The 17,829-nt window shown below is 50.2% G+C and overlaps 6 protein-coding genes across 6 annotated transcripts; 4 read left to right on the forward strand and 2 right to left on the reverse strand.

Annotated features, from left to right (window-relative positions):
* Positions 1-785: 785 nt before the first annotated feature.
* TRIREDRAFT_104219 (uncharacterized protein) lies at positions 786-3,928 on the forward strand (the record flags this gene model as incomplete). The annotated part of the gene is made up of 3 exons (XM_006962592.1): positions 786-875; positions 938-957; positions 1,042-3,928. 3 exons carry the CDS (start codon positions 786-788, stop codon positions 3,926-3,928), a joined length of 2,997 nt encoding a protein of 998 aa, XP_006962654.1.
* Positions 3,929-4,101: 173 nt separating this feature from the next.
* On the reverse strand, positions 4,102-4,593 carry TRIREDRAFT_104220 (uncharacterized protein; the record flags this gene model as incomplete). Its single annotated transcript, XM_006962815.1, has 2 exons — positions 4,102-4,378; positions 4,454-4,593. 2 exons carry the CDS (start codon positions 4,591-4,593, stop codon positions 4,102-4,104), a joined length of 417 nt encoding a protein of 138 aa, XP_006962877.1.
* A 789-nt stretch (positions 4,594-5,382) lies between these two features.
* On the forward strand, positions 5,383-8,355 carry TRIREDRAFT_56717 (uncharacterized protein; the record flags this gene model as incomplete). Its single annotated transcript, XM_006962593.1, has 4 exons — positions 5,383-6,561; positions 6,623-7,005; positions 7,111-7,306; positions 7,483-8,355. The coding sequence occupies 4 exons, from the start codon at positions 5,383-5,385 to the stop codon at positions 8,353-8,355; spliced, it is 2,631 nt and encodes an 876-aa protein (XP_006962655.1).
* An 832-nt stretch (positions 8,356-9,187) lies between these two features.
* Positions 9,188-9,892, forward strand: TRIREDRAFT_104222 (uncharacterized protein; the record flags this gene model as incomplete). The annotated part of the gene is made up of 2 exons (XM_006962594.1): positions 9,188-9,572; positions 9,633-9,892. 2 exons carry the CDS (start codon positions 9,188-9,190, stop codon positions 9,890-9,892), a joined length of 645 nt encoding a protein of 214 aa, XP_006962656.1.
* Positions 9,893-11,184: 1,292 nt separating this feature from the next.
* Positions 11,185-14,546, forward strand: TRIREDRAFT_120363 (uncharacterized protein; the record flags this gene model as incomplete). The annotated part of the gene is made up of 8 exons (XM_006962595.1): positions 11,185-11,484; positions 11,559-11,645; positions 11,728-11,763; positions 11,828-12,296; positions 12,351-12,989; positions 13,038-13,149; positions 13,222-13,500; positions 13,556-14,546. 8 exons carry the CDS (start codon positions 11,185-11,187, stop codon positions 14,544-14,546), a joined length of 2,913 nt encoding a protein of 970 aa, XP_006962657.1.
* Positions 14,547-14,946: 400 nt separating this feature from the next.
* Positions 14,947-16,158, reverse strand: TRIREDRAFT_38274 (uncharacterized protein; the record flags this gene model as incomplete). The annotated part of the gene is made up of 1 exon (XM_006962484.1): positions 14,947-16,158. A coding segment is annotated over one exon (1,212 nt), but the record flags the coding sequence as incomplete, so codon positions are not given.
* Between the last annotated feature and the right edge of the window lie 1,671 nt (positions 16,159-17,829).

Consider the following 17,829-nt stretch of genomic DNA (forward strand, 5'->3'; position numbering starts at 1 on the left):
TGGAATGTGCCGTAGAGAACCTTGGAACTTGCTTGCTACACGTGTTTTCGGTGTGAAGTGCCATACATGTACACAGTTTCACAGCATTTCTAAACCCTCCCCCACCCAAAAGCTCCGTTCGGATATGATTACATAGCGCTTAACCAGTCCACAAAGATGTTTGCTGCAGCCACATCCCCAGCTTGCTTGATTCGGACGATGCCGAGCTCGAGCCTTGTATAAGACTGCATCGATCTTATTATCGGAGCATATAATCTTTTCTAGTAGACTTCTACTCGCACCCAACATCTCTTCAGGTCTCAGCCCCTATCCGCGCCGCGTTTGGAGCTCATTTAAGCCGCTTACGGTTTCGTTGAATCTGGCTAAGGTTAGGCTGTGTTCAGACAATGCGGCCTAAAGCAAGTATCCAAAGCTCTCAAGAACACTATGAACCATGATGAACTGTGAAGGGGTCTACACATTTGTTCAAGCTCCTGCAAGATCTTCAAAGCCCGCCAACCGTTGGCCTGAAACTCTCTAAATTTCCAACGTTAAAGACCGAAACGATGCTGGGGAACCAACGATTGGCGAGTTGATGCTTCAATCAAGACGTCGCGAGTGCGTGCATCATCAACAGATTACAGCCTTCCAACCAGTCAAGCAGTAGAAGAAAAACACTAGACTGGCTGATACTGTGCCGTATGCATGGGTTTGCTAAGAAGATTTATATAAGCCTGTTTACTTCTTGCTCGAATAAAGATCAATCAGAGAATTTCCTGAAATCGCATGCCAGGAACCGCTGAACCATGCATGCTGCATTGTGGCTGTGCTGTGATGCTACAACATCAACGGCTGCCTCTTGCTCAGCCACCCCCGGGAAACGCCCAAGGCTCTCAGTAAGACCCTGGAGTCACGATATGTTGGATTAGAACTACATCCATATTAATACCCATCCTAGTATCATGAAGCTCGCGTGCTGTGAGCCAAAAAGACTTAGTCTTAGCATCGACTGTTCGGCTACCCAAATGAGCATCAGACGCTCATGACTGAATACACCCACAGCGCTTTGAGCCTCGATGGCCCTGCAATTCGACTGTTCCGCCTCCACAAAGGAAGCGGTAGGAGCATAACTGGCGAGCTCTTTCAAGCACATTTACACCAACGAGGTGACGCCGTTTCTTACGAGGCTCTGTCTTACACCTGGGGTCCACCTGATGTCCGTGAAGACATTTCCATAGATGGCCAATGCTTGAGCGTCACCGTGAACCTCTATTTGGCGCTTCAGCAATTGCGTCAACGGGACGAGGACCGAATATTATGGATCGATGCGACATGCATAGACCAAAAGAATTTAAAGGAGCGCGGTCACCAAGTTCAGCAGATGGGCGACATCTACAAACAAGCCGATCGTGTATTGTTCTGGCTCGGAGCGGCTACGGACGCGACCGACGTATTCCTCAAGTCAATGCAGCTCTTACACAGACTGAGCCTACGATATCCATGCAAGTCCTGGAGTCTCGATGACAGCCGATGGGAGGACCTCTGGAAAGACGTTCAAATACAACTAAATGCTTATCACGGAAACTCGAACCTGGAAAATCTGCAGCGAAAGGGCCTAGAGATTCTTCTAGACAGGCCTTGGTTTCGAAGAGTATGGATCCTGCAGGAGGTCGCAAACGCAAAGTCGGCTCTGCTGTACTGCGGCACACAATCGGTGTCTGTGCGAGTGCTAGGCATCGCCCCAATATTGCTAGGCGTCGAGCCGAACCCTCACTGCCAAGCTGTGCTGGACATTATGCCAGGCATATGGAGGGAGTCTTCGTGGTGGAGCCAGAGTCATAGCCTGTATACTCTACTCAAGATGTTTGGAAGCAGCGAAGCCACAGAGTCTCGAGACCTGTTATATGCGTTACGGGGGATATCCTCAGACGCAAGCGAGCCGGATATTCTGCCACCAGACTACGAGAAGTCGGAGCAGCAAGTGGCCATCGATGCCATCCGCTTCCTCTGCGGCTGCGACTTGGACGACTACGATGATGATGAGCGACGGTCATTGCCAACTGACATACGGAGCCTTGCAGAGGGCTTGGACTCTCTGACTTATCACAGTTGCTTGGCACTTGCGAAGCTTTCCAAGACGGAAAAGTTGGAGTTTCTCCTCAGACGACCAGAAACGCAGATTGGCAGACACCTTGTCAATACCGTGTTCTTGAATGATCCAAATGGCGAAATGACGCAACTGCTCTTTCAATGTCGAGGCATAGACGTCGAGATAACCGAAGAAGGCTTGGCTGAAGCTGCGAAGAACGAGACGGCTGCGGAAGAGGTCATGACAGCTATTCTTCAACACAAAACACACTCCACAAAGATCACCACCGAAGTCCTCCTAGCCGCAGCGAGTAATACTGGCTGCGGAGAGAAGGTGCTGAAGCTCCTTCTACCACATATTACTGGAACCAACGTTGGCTATATAGCCGAAGCGGCTGCCCTGAGCAACGACCGTGGGCACAAGGTGATTGAGATGCTCTTCCGTGTACATCGCGGTAGAGACACCACGGTTCCCGTCAGACGGTCTACAAGAACTTCCACTAGGCGATCGACCGAAGATTTCAAAGTTACCACGTCGCTCTTGGAGACTGCTGCGAGGAACGAAGCATGCGGAGCGCATATATTTGCAGTGCTGTTCGATCAACGGCCTCAAGACGTCAAGATGACCCGCGAGTTGGTCCAGCTAGCCATATACAACAAGAGGAACGGGTTCCTGATCCTCAAATTGTTTCTTGAGCACCGGCCTGAGAGTCTAGCACTCATGGAGAGCGTCGCCCGATATGCGGACGAGCCGCACGCACCGCAGGCAAAAGTCGCCTTTCGACTGTTTCTCGAGCACCTGGCAGCCCGCGGCCCGGCAACGACCCTGGAATTGGCAACCTTTATGAGGTGGTGTACTTCGAATACTGCCCGGGAGTATCTTCGACTGAGAGGGCGCGGACTTGCGATTACGAAAGAAGTGGTTGGGGCGCTTGCGATGAATCGCCTGAGCAGGAATAACACCATCCAGATGCTGATGCGACACACAGCCCCGGTTCTCGAGCTCAGAAGAGATGCGGCATTGGAACTGGTCGCAATCTTTGGTCCTTTGGCATTGGACTGGCTTTTGCGATATCGACCGAAGGAGTATATCGACAGAGAGTCTATTCAGTCCGAGGTCCTCGAGCACTTGATGACGGAGGAAGAACGCGACACCTGGAACATGCTTCCCTTTGCAGCTAGCAAAGGGCATCAAGCGCTCGTCGAGCTTCTACTTGAGCGCGGCGCAAACATTGAAGAGAAGCTTGAACTAGGCAACGTTGGGCCAACAGCCGCGAACCTCGCTGCAGCAGCCGGCCACAAAGAAATAGTGGCCATTCTGATCGAACGGGGCGCTGATATCGAAGCAAGAGACTTGCTCGGACGAACGCCTCTCATTTTAGCTGCCGAAAAACACGAGAGTACTGCTGAGCTGCTCTTGTTGAAAGGTGCAAGGGTAGACGCCATGGACGACGATGGAGGGACGCCGCTGATGGCCGCTTCTCGGGGTGGATTCAGAGCCCTCGTAGGGAAAATCCTTGACACGAGGGCTGGGATTGATGACAAAGATAAGCATGGCAGAACGGCGCTGATGTATGCCGCTGTTGAGGGTCATCAACGTGTTGTGAGGATGCTGCTTGACAGGGGCGCCGATAAGAGAATGGTAGACAGCAAGGGTGCAACTGCGTTGACACTCGCCACAGAAGGGGGCCATCGATTGTTGGCAAGGCTCCTGAAAGACTATCGGCATAAGAGTGAGGTGGTTAGGGACCTCAGTGAGTGGCTTCGTCAGGGGCTAGCAGATGGGACTCAGGGCGAAGAACCTGAGGACGAGGTGTTTGATGCATTTGAGTGGAACTCGATATGGCGTGAGAGGTGGTGATGTGTACAGGGAATCATAGTGCGATCTTCCATTCTGCTGTCCTGGTTCAGCATCGAAGGCGTCAGATACATGTTGTGATATGTGCGGACAAATGATTACCGGTGAATGATGGACAGTACGGCATTGAGCAAATAATAAAGGAGAAAGCTGTCCTATAATGAAACTCAGGCTCATCAACTGCGTGTGACTACCTCTGTCGTTTCCACAATCGTCAGTTTGCCATCCTCTCCCACGCGTACATCCGAGACCATCACAACAGTGCCAGTGTAGCTTTCTCCCGTCTCCTTGTGCTTGAAGACTACCACCGCTTCATCTACAACGCAACCACCTCCTCCAGGAGCTTCCCACACTTTAATCTCCTTCTTGCTGAGCTGCGTCATGGTGTGAGTAGCCCGCGTGCTCGTGACATAGCTAAAGAATGCTTCTCGAGTGATGGAGTCGTGATTGATTCTGGAGTGATTGTGAATCAGTTACCGATCAGTGGTCCCCTATACTATTACACCACACCGACATGAGATAACCTACTTGACCCTCACATCCTTGGCAATATAGCTCTCAAACGAGCTGACTGCAACTTCATCATCTGATTGAAGGAGAATGTCGTGCCAAACTTTGTCTAGCCACTTGAAGAGGTCGCTGGATTCGTCTTCACTGGAGGCCGCCATTTTTCGTGAATGGAAGTTGTAGCCTGTGAGAGAATGAGGGGAAGGTACTAATGGTAAGAGTTGGGCGTGAGTGGAATGGATATTGAATCTCCGGAACGGACGAGACAAAGTGACAGAAGCCCTCTTGTAAACGATCGTTTTAAGAAAAATTGCCGCATTGATCCTTTGGCCTGTTTGATAGAGGCTTTGGTATCAGCACAGACAATTGATCCGTAAGCATTTTCAGACATCGGGAGGTATAACAAGCTGTTCATGGTAAGGTAGGTATTTGATGACATTTGATGGGTAGGTACATGTAATAAGCGGCAGCTTCTCAGCGCTTACACGCCTAGCCTGATCGAATCCTTCATCTCTTGTAGCATCGCGCCAGTTCCCTTTTCCTACACCCCGAATTCTGTCGAGGGAGTGTGGCTCGTTGTGTTAATCCCTGAGCTCAACAAAATTTTTGGAAGAAGACAAGGTAGGTACTACGTTATAGCAGCCACAACTTGTCCTGTACTTCTTGGATCAAACCTATCAAGCAGTGGGTGTCAGTTTATGCAGCATGTTGATCAATGTAGGTGTTGGGTTTTGTGGGCCTTGGGCTTGGTGAATGTAGTCGCGACGCGTCAAGCGTGTCTCCAAACTTGTGCCTTGTAGCCAAGGTGACGACGAGGAGAGTGCTGTGAAGTCGAGGAGCATCACCGACAAGTACGACTTCTTGATCAACGATTAATCGAACACGAGTGGTTGGCGAAATCAGGCGGTAATTGGTCAATTGCCCTCCCTCGCAAGGCTGAACCAGACAAGATGAACCGCGAAGTGATCGACTTGACGGCCACCGATCCGGAACCTGCCTCCTCCAGCCACCGCAGGATTGTCTACAGCGCCTGGAAGCAGCAATTGCTCAATTGCCTGAACGGCATCGTCTCATCTGGCGACTTCGCCGTCTCCCGCCGGTACCAAACGTTTGCGAGCCCCGGCCTGCGCATTGCGGGGAGCGAGGCTGTGATCCCCCTGCCGCTCACTGACCGCGACGCTGAAACGATCCAAGGTGCCTGCAGGGAGGCACCCTTTGGGAGAGGAGACCAGACGCTTGTCGACAAGTCGGTGCGGAAGACCTGGGAGCTGGATGCCACGCAGTTTGAGTGTACCAATCCCAGTTGGCCGGCCTTCCTCAGTACGCTCTTGAACGATGCGGCCGCCGGTCTGGGCCTGCCAGATGTCAGCGCGAAGCCACACAAGCTTCTGCTCTACGAAAAGGGGTCGTTTTTCAAGAGGCACAAGGACTCTGAGAAGGAGGCCGGAATGGTTGCCACGCTCGTCGTCTGCTTGCCGGGCATACACAAGGGCGGAGACGTCCATCTTTCGTTTGGACCTGAGCGGCGTGTCCTCGCGACAGCACCAGCTTCGGCCTTTGACGTCACGGCGCTCGCATGGTACTCCGACGTGGATCATGAGGTCAAGCCATTGGAGAGCGGTCATCGACTGGCCCTCACCTACAACCTGTTCCAGTCCGGCAGCGCCAAGCAGTCCGCCCAGTTTCTCTTTGAGCGGTCACAGCAGCTGAAGGGCATCATAGGTAAATGGCAAGCTCATTTCCCCCAGGTGCCAATGGTTGTCTACCCACTCGCCCACAAGTATACCAAGTCCAGCCTGTCATTGAGCAATATGAAAGGCCGTGATCGCGCTGTCTGCCACAGTCTCAAAGAGGCAAGCACTGCTTGTGGGCTGTACCTCGTCCTGGCGCATATGACACATACGGCGGATGAATTCGACTCTTATTACACGACCGGCGAGGGCGAAACTCGTACGACCTTGGACAGCATCTACTCGTGTGAAGGAGCGCAGATAGGTTCAAGCGATACAATCGACGACCGTATCATTCTGGATTCCGATATGTTCACGGATCGCGATGCCGACAGCCAAGACGAGGAAGAGTTCACGGGCAATGAGAGCGCACCCATCTCTCTCCGATACCACGACACCGTATGATCTCCCCCTTTTCAACGAAAGTCTCAGCAGGGAACATTAACCGCCTTCATTGCAGGTAGCTGTGCTGATTCCTCGGCACCGGATAAGTCGGTTCTTGAGATCAAATGTCCATCGAGCAAATCGTTTTCAAGAAGTAGAGAACCTCGTGTCTATGGTTAAGCAAGACTATGAGGAGCACCGTGAGAGTCTTGGGGTCAAGTCGAGTACCCTCAAAGTCATGACCGAGGCTCTTGCCGTCAGTTCCGGCTCTCCACAGCTAACAATGGCTTGTACAATTGCGAAATGGGCTTTGGAGGCGAAATATGAAGACCTCTATCAACAGGCCGTGTCAATCGCTCTCTCCGGAAAGGTGCCCTCAAAGGAGCTGGTCGACGTCGTTTCTCGCCATCTTGATGAAGCCTTTGCCGAGAACCCGAATGAAGTGGACTGGCAAAAATGGTGCGTATGCGGATTCAGCGGCCAGGTTCCTGAAGATGTTTTAGTTCTGGGGGGGTCTGTCATGCTAGGTTTGGTGTGAACTCTCTGCTAATGAATGCTCTTTAGGCTTGGCCCGTTCCTACGCACTACCTCCCTGGTGGTCAGGGATTCCACTACGAGGATGTTCATAGCCTGTCTCAAGACCAAACCACTGCAGGACTCACTGAGAGCCTGGGCTCAACCGCAGTTCGACTCGAATCTAGATACCCAGGAGCACTTCACAGTCGATGATCATGACTATTTTCTGTCCAACTTAGTCCCGGTAGTGACGAGCGACAGGTGAGTATAGTGGACTTCATAACCTGCCTTGTGAGGTTGTACTGTGATTAGTCGCAACATCTGACTGACCTCTTCTTCAGAATCGCCTCCGCTTTCTTTTCACGGGCCACCCGTGGACTTATTTTCAACGTCCTGGGGTCGATATTCGAAAGACGAGAGCAGTATAGCGGGGGCATCGTGAAAGATCTCTTTGGAAAGACTCTGAAAGCGGCCCGTTCACGGCTTGCATTACAGACGCAAGACTTGATTGCTTCGCAATCAGCTTTTCCCTTTCCCTATGCACCGAAGAATCACGCGTCTAGGGTGGTTTCCCGAAACTTTACGACACTCATCAAGCAAAGCTTGACAGTTGGTGCTTCTCAGGAGGCCCTTGAACTTGTGGAGCATTGCTACGGAACTTTCAATGCCGCAAAGTCGTCCTGGGATCCATCTCGATTCCATAAGGAGGGTATCGTCGAAGATTTACTCGTACCACTCGCTTCTGCATTTGACTCTTGCAACGTCTCCCTCTCGCCGGGCGTCAGAGCATTCTTTGATCTCCTCATACGGCATATTCTACATAGCCAACCCCCTAGGTATCCCGAGAGGATGACTGGCTTGCGTCACAAGCGACGGGGGTGCGGCAGATGTCAAGATTGCGCTGCTATGAATGTCTTTTTGGAGTCCGAAGTCGAGAGAGTTTGGAACTTTCGCGCGGCAACGCATAGACGGGCGCACATCGAAGGTCAACTCCCAGCTTCCATCTTCAGATACCAAACAATCGCGAGCGGATCACCATATACACTTCGCGTGGAGAAGCTTGGCACAGAGTACCAAGAGGAAGTCAAAGATTTCCGCAGCCGATTCTTGGCTTATGATAGCATGCTTGCTCCGTTGCGGGGAGCCGTCTTCCAAAGTATTCTGGGCGATGCGGCATATCGAGAGCTAGTTGAGCTTGAGCATCTGAGAGGAAAGCTCCCGGCAACAGTCGCTGGGGTCAAGAGGCCTTCTCAAAGCAACGTCGCCGGGGACAGCGCTCGTCGAAGACTGTGACTAAATGTATAGATTGGTGACAATATCATCAGCATAGGTATCGATTAATTGATGAGCTTTTCGTTCAGATAAGGACTGTGAGCTATGGTATACGTGGCTCTCCTCTCGGCTTTCTGTCTGCGGTTTGATAGGGTAATATAATGAGCTCACAGTAAAGGATGAAAACCAGCTATAAGCGACCGTAGACGAGCGCTATAAGTAGGCGGGAGGATCATCGACATAAGGTTTCCAATTTATACCGGGCTACCTAAGGAGCAATGATCGCACAGAGTATTAGCGAATCGTGAACCATTCAAGTTTATAAAGCAGCTTTATTGTTACCTCACAGTTGCTGGTTTTGGGGGAGTGCAAAATCTTATAGCATTTTAAGGTATACACCAATTTTAAATCTCCCCAGGTTTTTACCTCGGTTCACCTCATTGGTCTCATAGATTAAACTGCGACACACCATACATGTAGATGGTAGCATCCCTGAATTGAAGGAGAAACATGCCACTCCGGCGCGCCTGTTTTGAGGCAGAGAATATGATCTCATTATAGATACGAATGCCGCGAGGGGCCAATGTCAGGCTAAGCTGCGGGGCTCTCGCGATCCTTCGGTGATATGTCCAGTATCCGATCATTCGGAGTTGAGAACAGATTGCAGCAACGCCTTCGATAACCCTCTTTATAAGTAGCGATTGGTTCAATAACCACCTATCTAGAGAACACATGCATGCCAACCACTGATTCACGTAGCTTTCGTGATACAAGAACCCTCACCTCTCAAATGACGGCCTACACTCTTGCTCCGGTCAGCCTCGCCGACAGCGAAGCTCTAAGTCGCAACAACATGTCAGCTTTTTGGCAGGATCCCAACTGGGTTCTATCATGGCGCCACACCACGTTGGAGAAGCACATTGAGACAACTGCCCGACGTTATCCCCGCAGACTGATAAACGACCGCGCGACTTCACGGCACCAGAAAGCAGTTGATACGCAGACCGGCCGCCTCGTGGGGTATGCGCGCTGGATTCTGCCCGAGTCATATGCTACTACCGAAGATGGTGAACCGGTCTGGCCCGAGGCGTTGGGACCGTTGGTTGGAAAGGAGGAAGAGGAGGAGATTAGGCGAATTGCAGACGCCACACCGTTGAATGCGAGTAACGAGACCGATCCGCTGGATAACAAAGTCACTGAGGTTAAAAACGAGCTCATGAAGAAGAAGCCTTATCTATGTGAGTGAGAATGTTCGCGGGAATGATTGAACGTACAATGCTAAGTCTGCTGATCTGCAGGTCTTGACTATTTGGCCGTTCACCCTGAGAACCAAGGAAAGGGAATCGCTACGCTTCTGGTACAGAGCGGTATGAAAGTAGCAGAAGATTTGGGCTTGGACATCTTTGTGCTTGCTTTTAGATCTGCGTGGGGGGTATACAGTCGGCTTGGGTTTCGGGTTGAGCGAGAGCTGATTCAGGATGATTCCATGTATGGAGGGGACGGCAATTATGGTGTTCGGTATATGATATACGAGCAGCCTGCGAAGTCCGAGGCCTGATTGAGCATGCAGATACACCTATACTCATCAAGTGTTGATCGACTGTCTGATATCGATGCTCTTTCAAGACTTGCATCAATGGTCTAGATGCTCATAAGAAAGGCCAGTGCAGCAACGCCTTCTTGACAGCGAATTACCCTGCGTAACGATTCGTTCAAGACGAATTAAAACGTCTGTGGCAAAATGGATAATCTTATCTCCATCCATGAATACTGCAACAGTCCTTATTACAGAGAGCCGTAGTCCTGGGACACTGCGCTGCCGGGTCACGCTTGAGACAGTTATCAGGTACGTGTGTGACAGGCTAATCACAAAAGGGGAAAACGTCGGGTTCATGCTGAAAGGCCTTAGTCTCAAGAACTTGGGCAAAGCCTACAGGGGACAGTTAGGCAGATGCGGGACCCAATTTGTGTGTTGATGATTGGACAACGGCTTGGGAAGATGTGCTGTCTTTCGATAATGGGTCGCTTAACGCTACAAGGACCTGGCCGTGAACTTGCACAATGCCCTGTCTTCACAGCATTTTTAACCCCCCCCGAGGCCTTTGTCAAACACAGCTCATGGATGCCTAGCGGAATTCAGAGCATTTCTAGCCCCTCTTATTACACCTTCCAACCAGAACGGCGATGTCACGGAACTCGTCCTATCTGCGGAGTGGTTGTCCAGAAAACATCTATTCACAGGTAGGTTGTCTATAGGTAGGATATAGGACGGTCAGGATATTTATTCCTCGGTGCTGCTTCCTCTTGCACGGTGTTCTCCGTGCCGTGGAAGTTGTTATAAATGTGGAAGTACTAAGGTGGTAATTCATATTCATATTCTCTCTTATATATATATAAAGGGAGAGAGAAAGAGGATGTGAACTGTGGATAAGAAGGGGATGCATCCAAGACAGGTAAGGCGTCACCTGTTTCACAGAATCGGAGGTCATCACCGTGGCATATAAAGTACCTATACGTGATGAGGTCCTTCTCCTCATCAACTTTCCCTACGAGAAGAGTTTATCAGTGCCCAGTGCTGATGAAGATGACAAGATGAGCAGCTTCAGGCCTGTCCAAACAATGGAGGCTGAGGCGAGGTGCATGCAGTTTCGGTGGTGTTGGACATGCGAGGCAGCTTCATGTGCTTGTCCAGCGGCTGCCTAGCTGCTGCGCCTTCAGCCTCGGCGCATTCGTGCCCAATCTTGATCAGAAACATTATTGTTCTCCATCATATGTTTTCAGCATTGCTGTGTCAACTGGAGTCGGGGTCGCACCTTTGATACTGCCGCCGATACTTTTTTTTGCCTTGCAATGGCCGCTATGGATGCTTCAAAGTTGCTTGCCATTGCGGACGAATTCCTGGCCGGGGCCGTAGAGCCCAATGAGAAAGAATATGAATTGTTTCAGTTGACAACATCTGACGATGTACAACATTGCATTCATCAAATCCAGTCAACACGGCACCTGAAGCAGAACATGATCAACATGAAACGGATAGACCCCTTTCTCACCGGCATGGAACATTTTGAGAAGGTCCTAATCGCCCTCAAGTTCGAGGACGTTCCGAAGATCATGGCCTGCATTTGGGGCCCGCTTCGCTTTCTCCTGGAGGTACTCTATGTGCCAGTCGAGCAACTTTTGATCTCATCGTGTAGAAGCTGACACCGCTGCCGTTTATTGCACAGATAACGAACCTTACGGACAGAGAGATTGACAATTTGCTCGAAGCATACAAGAAGATCGGGAAGCAACTGCCACGATTCTACGAATATGTAGGCCTTTTCAGCACATTGTCGGAGACGGTACCCTGCCTGCTACATATCTATCAGGATATTATTACCTTCCATCAGCTAGCATACAGGCTCCATGTTTTCTCTCCCCGAAAGAACCGTAAGACCGACCATCCCTCGTATATCATTTACGGCATTGACTGAGCTACGCTATAGTCTTTCAGAAGATCTACAAGTCCGCCTGGAGAGAATTGAATGTCACTATTGATCATCTGCTTGGTGCGCTAGAAAAGCATGACGAGTTCATTCGAAAATCCGGTTCATCGTTCCGGAGCGGCTCAGCAACACCAGATATGGATTCCGACAGCACAACGGAACAGGCTTGCTCGGGGAGTGATCGAGACAGGGAGCGCATTGCGGACGATTTCTCAAATTACATGATTAATCTCAGAAGATATCGAGAGAACTTCGAAGAGAGCGAGAAGGAGAGGAAAGAACAAGCAAAAAGAAGAGTTCTGGCTTGGATCTCTGCCTCGAAGAAGACGGACTCGCTCCACAGGAAATTCCAGGACACACGAATATGTCCCGGTACTGGCCGTTGGCTGTTCAAAAGATACAGAAACGTCAGCCATTGGATGAAAGAAGAACAGCCGCCGGAGTCTGCCCTTTGGCTTCAAGCCAGTCGGGGCTTTGGTAAGCAGCTCTCCTTAAACGAACCGAACAGCTCTTGTTAATCGTGAGCTTCAGGCAAAACAATCTTGGCGTCCTTGCTGATCGATGAGTTGGGCGAACTGAGGACAAAGGAAATCTACGGGGTTCCTCCAGGAGCCAAGATATACCATTTCTATTGCCAAGAAGAAGATTCGGAGCACCGCACTCATCTGGATATTTTGAGAGGTATTCTGCACCAGATGGTCGATGCAAACGAGGAGCTTTTGCCCTTTTGCATCGACAAAGCTCAGTCGACAGGAAACCCAAGTCTATCAGACACGCAAACAGCCCACTACCTCATCGAGGCCTTTGTTGAATACAATACCCGACAATATATCATCATTGATGGTATAGATGAATGCGAGACTAGCGAAGTGCGCGAGATGGCGAAATACTTTCTGGGACAGGTTACAAAGCGGAACAAAGACACCCAGGAGAGCCAATTGAGGCTGTTGTTCATGAGCCAACCGATAGCGGAGCTGACGAGAGATGGTTTCATGCCAGATGGCGATGCTCGTGTGCAGCTCAAGGCGACGGACAATGCGGAAGACATCAAGTTCTACGTGAAGAAGAGACTTGTGGACTTTTCTAAGGGGCACGCAACACGAATCGGGTTCAACCTTTCCGAAAGCGACAAAGACCAGATTGAGAGCAGCGTCTGCCACAGAAGCGAAGGTAAGTTTTGAGCCCAGCAATAGTGCCGAATGCTGATGAATCCTGCAGAAATGTTTCTTTATGCCCACCTGGCCATTGAGTATCTCCTGCAGCAGCCGACTAAAGAAAAGTTGAAAGAGAAGATGAAAGAGGATATGGCTCCCAAGGAGCTTTCACAAATGTAATCCCACATGCGTCCTTCAGGATCAGAACCACTGTCTTCAATATAAATAGTTACTGACGTTTTGGCTAGATACGAGAAGCTGCTGGGCATAGTCAGAGCCGAGTTGTTGAGCCTGACAGAGGGGCAGGCTCATTGGGACATGGCCAAACAGCTTTTAGGCTGGCTGGTCTGCGCAAAACGTCCATTGAGATGGCACGAGATGCAGTCTATCTTATCATATAATCCAGACCAGCAAAAGGTCGATTTCGACAACAGAATGCTTCGACAGGATGCTAATAAGTATCTTGGATCACTGGTTCAAGTCCTTGATGGTGGGCATTTTAGGATTGTTCATTCCACAGCGCGAAGGTGAGCGAAGGACAAACTGTGTATCCGACCAAACATTGAAGCTGACAACACGCAGGTACATCATCCAGAACCGGTATATCAACGACCAGGCAGTCTACTGTGAACTTGCAGTTATCTGCCTGAGATATTTGTGCCTGCTGACTGAATCGAATCACTACGACGACGAAGAGCGGCGAGAGAAAGTGAAGCTCGGCTGGTTCTCATTCCAAGATTATGCATGTTCTCAATGGCACAGCCACATCAGCACCGTAATTGAAATGTGCAGCGACCTCTTCTACGACACAGGATATGGACAGAAGTACGGCACCATGTTTGGTGCTGCGCTACAGGAGTTCATGAACAAACATGGCGCTGATATGGCGAAGAGCCAACACCAGGACATTGAGAGCCAAATGCCGACCGCACTCACTAGGTTCTCTCGCCTACCATTCTATGACAATCTTTGCAATCTGTGGAATCATATCTACACCCATCAAAAGGGCGAATATGAAGTTCGCAACACCGTTGGAATCAAATGCGTTGATCAAGCCCTTCTAGGGAACAGGACCTTTTTGGAACGCTTCAACCCGCAGATGGAGGCCTACCATGAGGATACCATAGAGGATTACTATGGCCCGAATCTCTTCAAGTGCAAGCGCCTCCTATGTAGGTTTTTCTACGTGGGATACGACAAAATAGACGACCGCGAAGCCCACGACAGCCGCCACGACCGGGCCTTTCATTGTCCTCTGCGGTGCAATGCCGCCCCCGTCGGATTTCGCAACGAAAAGGACCAGCAGAAGCATGTGCGCATCTATCATCCCGAGCAGATCAAGGAACCTTCTGTCTTTGAGCCTATGCGCCCGAGAAACTCCAAGAGGACTTTCCGGTGTAGTATGTGCAATAAGATGTTCACTCGCAAGAGTACGCTGATTGGGCACGAATACAGCCATCTTGGGGAGAGGCCGTACAAGTGCCCGAGTTGCGGCAAGGCTTTTGCAAGGTCTAGCGACTGTAAAAGGCATCAGAAGAGCCGTGCACATAGGGCAATGGGGTCTGGTAGGTAGAGGCCATTTTATCTTACCTACTACTAGTAGTATATACCTAGCTATGATGGAAGTGATGTTCCTATTCGTCTTGTTTTCCCACCTACGGTTTTTGCTTCCTAACGGCTGAAAACTTGTTGATTCGCCCGTCTAATGTTATATCTCTTCGCTGCACGCCTTCCCACATCGTCATATCTTGGAATTTGACGAATCCGAGCCTTTGGTAGACTCCTGTACCGCATTTCATCACAAGCAGACCAACCCCTTCTTCACTGCCTATAGATGATTTTGTCGTTCCCAGCAAAAGATACTCCACCAACCCACCATTAAACTCCTTCTGCGGAAGCTCAGTCATTGGATCGATGAGATCTGGTAGCTTTGATATCGTCGCAGCCTTTCCATCTGCTACCTCGCTTTCTTTAAGCATGCGACAGGATAGCTCTGCAGCTTGCACAGTCAATGACTTCAATCTGGCATCTTCAGTAGCAAGCATTCCTTCATACCGGATCGCGCCATCCATAGATGCCCACGACCAGCTAGGAGCCCTCTCAAGGTGTCGCTGTTCTTCTCTCTTGAGGTCTGGCTTATACCAGACAAGGAGCTGGATGAACCATCTTTTCCAGTGACCGTAAATATTTACGTCGCGCCACAGTATTTGTAGCTCAGAGGTTATTCCCATGATAGCATTAAGCTTGTCGCTGGTGTAGCTGAGTTGGCGATCCGTGTATTGTTGTACGATGGTCTTCCAGAGATAGAGCTTGTCGGAGTCAAGATCACCGTAAAAAGGTTCTGCGTCTTCGTTTTCGAAGACCGTCCACGGAAGAGTTTCCAGGGGCTGTAGATATTCGAGCCCTGCTGCAGAAACGCTGCGAAGATCGACTTCTTTGCACTGCCATAGAAGCTCGTAATCAGAGAATATCAACATCCTCGATGACAGCATGAACTCTTGTAGTGTCCATCCTCTCTTGTCAAGGGGATGATCGAGTTCATACAGTCCTGATGAAACAAATACAGTGCCAGTCGTACCGTTAGCCATGGGGATGGAAACAGCATAGTCCGGGCAGTAAGGCTTCATCTCCCCCGAAAGAAACCCATGTGCCGCATTTTCTGATGTAGATGCCGCAATTGTGATGGAAGCATTCTTGTAGATGGATGCCATGCGGCCTATCTCTGTTCCTTTGTCGGCATCGCAGTCTTGAATGATGCAAAGAGCATCAACCCACAGGTATCGATAACCAAGTTTGCGAGTGGCACAGATGGCATCCTGTATAGATTGTTGAAGTTTGCGTATTTTGATGCCTTTGACAAGTCTTTGGAGATTGCTCTTCCGTAGTTGCAGCGGCTTCCTGGAGCCGAGCGGCTTTCCCCAACAATAGCTAAGGGCCAGGTATGGAGCGTGTGTGTCTGTCTCGTTGACTTTCAATTTGACCCTTGAACAAGAATCTTCTGGTTTCCCGAGGTCGAGAATTCGAAGGGGAAGGACGGTGTCACGAGAAAATTGGCAGTGTTTGTGGGGATTTGTTGGGTGCATGCATTCGTTGATGAGGCCTTTCGCCGCAGCAAACACCTCGTCGCTTTGGACATCTCTACGAAGTGGTCGCTGACATACAATATCGGCTATAGGATCATCTACATCTCGTTAGCCGGTAGAGCAAGATACAGGTGGCTGGGAGGACACTGACTTGTATCAGCGAACAATTGTACTGTGACAATTGTTGTTGTTGGCTTGGACTCGAAACAACCTTCAAGATTGTAGATTCCAGGCAGGTCCCTTTTAGCCGGAGATATGGAATGAAAGTCTCTGAAATTCCGAAGTAAGAGACGGTCTTCGTCGACCCAATCATTGTTATGCTCTTTGCAAACAGCGAATACGAGCAATCTGCACATTCTGCAGCCTTCATCCGCAGAAGTCACGCAGTCTGTCCGAGTCTGATGGAGAAAACCTTTTGGCGAATTCAGGTGCCGCAGCCCCTCATAAGACAGCATGAGTGTGCATACTTGACAACACGGCCCTTGTGAGCCATGGTGAGACCTTTTGTGCAACCGCTTAGGCCTCTTCTTCTTTTGGTCGGCATCAGATCGCCGTCGTTTTGGCCCGGCTCGCGCACTCATGGTCGTATTGGGACTGAATGATATCAAATGGCTTTTCTTGGCCATGAAGAAGATGAAGCCTACTCTATTATCTTCGACCCCCCAGAAAGGGCCGTTTGCTCCGTGGCTCATGTCAACAACGCCTGCAGCCGCAACCGAATAAGCCACCGCCGTCGTACAAGGATTTTGTGTCAGCTGCAGCAAGCATCAGCCCTTCCGCCTTTACTATCTCATTGCGCGTACTTTTACCGTACAAATAACCTCAACGCAAGGCAAATATTCCCAATATCAAATCAACCTTGCGGCCCAAACAGTGTCTGCCTGCTTCACGGCGGGGATCCGAGTGGCGGTTTTGATGCCAGTTGGCATCAATCTTGCAGGTTACGTGTACGCAAGGGGCATCTAAGCCACCCGCAGCAAGCTGGGCGAATGCGATTCGTCGTTGCAAGAGAAAATGGTGGTAGAAAGTGTTGAGTGGTCCCCACCTTGATGACTCAGGACCACCCCACAACACCACAGGCCTTAGGCCCGTGATGCGTTTGTAGCCGTTTGTTTGTTTTCCTTCTCTTTCTCTTTAGCTAGTCTTCCATAGAAGAAGAGAGTTCACAGTTGCCCTTTGTCAGAAAGTAGGTAAGCGAGCGTGTGTTTATTGATTGCCTTACCAGGGCATTCCGCCAGTCAAGTCACGTCAATTCGCTTCAGCCTCATTCTTCGGTGAGGAATGCGTCCGCCTACATGTAGTTACATGGTCTTTCCGCCTCGCAAGGCCCTGGTGCAAGATTTATGATCCATAACAACGCCGTTTGAGCCTGTAAAACATGATAATATAGGTAAAGATAATGTTATATCTTTTGCACCGGCGAACAAGTGGGTGGTCCAAATACAACACTACCTAGTTGTCGTTTTGGGAGTCCTTAAACCATTCCTACCCCCGTAGTTCAATGGCCAACCCTTTGAAGCGACGCTTTGATCCGGTCAGGGAGCTGGAAGATGAATCGTGGAGCGTCACCCCCAGCAGCAGCTCCTTCAGCGTGGAAAATGAGCAGGTCTACGACCCCGGGCTAATGCAGGACTACGAGGGAATGTACGGCCCGAGGCAGAGTCAATACCTTGGGCCAAATCACATCAATCCGCTCAGGTACGAAGATTCAGCGTAATTACACGAGATACTTACTGAATTGCCTCCAGTGATGTCCCTTTCATGCAGCATACC

The sequence above is a fragment of the Trichoderma reesei genome (genome assembly GCF_000167675.1).
Source record: "Trichoderma reesei QM6a unplaced genomic scaffold TRIREscaffold_3, whole genome shotgun sequence".
Lineage (NCBI taxonomy): Eukaryota > Fungi > Ascomycota > Sordariomycetes > Hypocreales > Hypocreaceae > Trichoderma > Trichoderma reesei.